This window comes from Colobus angolensis, unplaced genomic scaffold (assembly GCF_000951035.1).
Source record: "Colobus angolensis palliatus isolate OR3802 unplaced genomic scaffold, Cang.pa_1.0 Scaffold96, whole genome shotgun sequence".
NCBI classification, from domain to species: Eukaryota; Metazoa; Chordata; class Mammalia; order Primates; family Cercopithecidae; genus Colobus; species Colobus angolensis.
In genome coordinates, this window is record NW_012123598.1 from 1,910,218 (window position 1) to 1,911,619 (window position 1,402).

General features: G+C 44.4%; 1 protein-coding gene across 1 annotated transcript in view; it reads left to right on the top strand.

The window, feature by feature from the left end:
- The window catches only part of NLRP9 (NLR family, pyrin domain containing 9), a 46,187-nt gene that overhangs the window by 13,004 nt on the left and 31,781 nt on the right, over positions 1–1,402 (top strand). The window contains exon 3 of the mRNA XM_011932577.1: positions 999–1,160. Coding sequence (XP_011787967.1) covers positions 999–1,160 — 162 coding nt within the window. The remainder of the gene's footprint in view (positions 1–998; positions 1,161–1,402) is intronic.

Here is a 1,402-nt window from a genome sequence, read left to right on the forward strand (position 1 = left end):
GAGTTTCATGCCAATCAATTACTCTTGTCTCAGGATCCACTTTCTTTTTTTTTTTTTATTTCCAACTTTTAAGTTCAGGGGATACATGTGCAGGATGTGCAGGTTGGTGACATAGGTGAACATACATCATGGTGATTTGCTGTGCAGATCATCCCATCACCCAGGTATTAAGCCCGACATCCACTAGCTGTTCTTCCTGATGCTGTCCCTCCTCCCAAGCCCCACACTCTGACAGGCCCCCGTGTGTGTTGTTCCCGTCCCTGTGTCCATGTGTTCTCATCATTTAGCTCCTGCTTACAAGTGAGAACATGCGGTATTTGGTTTTCTGTCCCTGCAGTCGTTTGCTAAGGATAATGGCCTCCAGCTCATCCATGTCCTTGCAAAAGACATGATCTTGTTCCTTTTCATGACTGCGTAGTATTCCATGGTGTATATGTACCACATTTTCTTTATCCAGTCTATCATTGATGGGCATTTAGGTTGATTCCATGTCTTTGCTATTGTAAACAGTGCTCACTTTCTTTTTTTTTTTTTTTTCGAGACAGGGTCTTGCTCTGTTTCCCTAGCTTAGTGCAGTGGCATGATCATAGCTCACTTTAGTCTTGTACTCCTGGGTTCAAGTGATCCTCCCACCTCAGCCCCCAAATAGCTGGGACTACAGGTGTATGCCACCACACCTGGCTAATTTTTTAAATTTTTAACAGATAAGGAGTCTTGCTATGTTGCCCAGGTCATTCTCAAACTCCTAAGCTCAAGTGATTCTCTTGCCTTGACCTCCCATAGTGCTGGGATTACAGGCTGGAGCCACTCTGCCTGGCCAGGGCCTACTTTCTAACTATTATGTCATGTTGGCTCAGTTTACCTGGCTGACCTTCTCCCTGTTCAGGCCTGGGTGTCTGTCAGCTTTGAGGGGCTTTGGAAATGGTGTTTGGCCTGTTTTGAGAATGTCTTGAATTGAGTTTAGTCACTGGAGAATCACGATCTTTGTTCTCTCATAGTTACAATGAGAAGCTCGTCTACTGGCGGGAGCTTTGCTCAGTGTTCATTACCAACAAGAACTTCCAGATATTAGACATGGAAAACAGCAGCCTCGACGATGCCTCCCTGGCGATTCTTTGCAAAGCGCTGACTCAGCCTGTTTGCAAACTCCGAAAACTCATGTAAGTTTGATGTTAACCTGTCCTTTAAGCAAACGGCAGAGTTTCCTTCTCTCTACTGTGTCCTTTTTGGAAGAAGAACAGTGCATAAATGCAGAGCCACAATCCAGTGTGTTAAATGCAATGACATGCACACGTATGTTTATTGCGGCACTATTCACAGTAGCAAAGACTTGGAACCAACCCAAATGTCCATCAATGATAGACTGGATTAAGAAAATGTGGCACATATACACCATGGAATA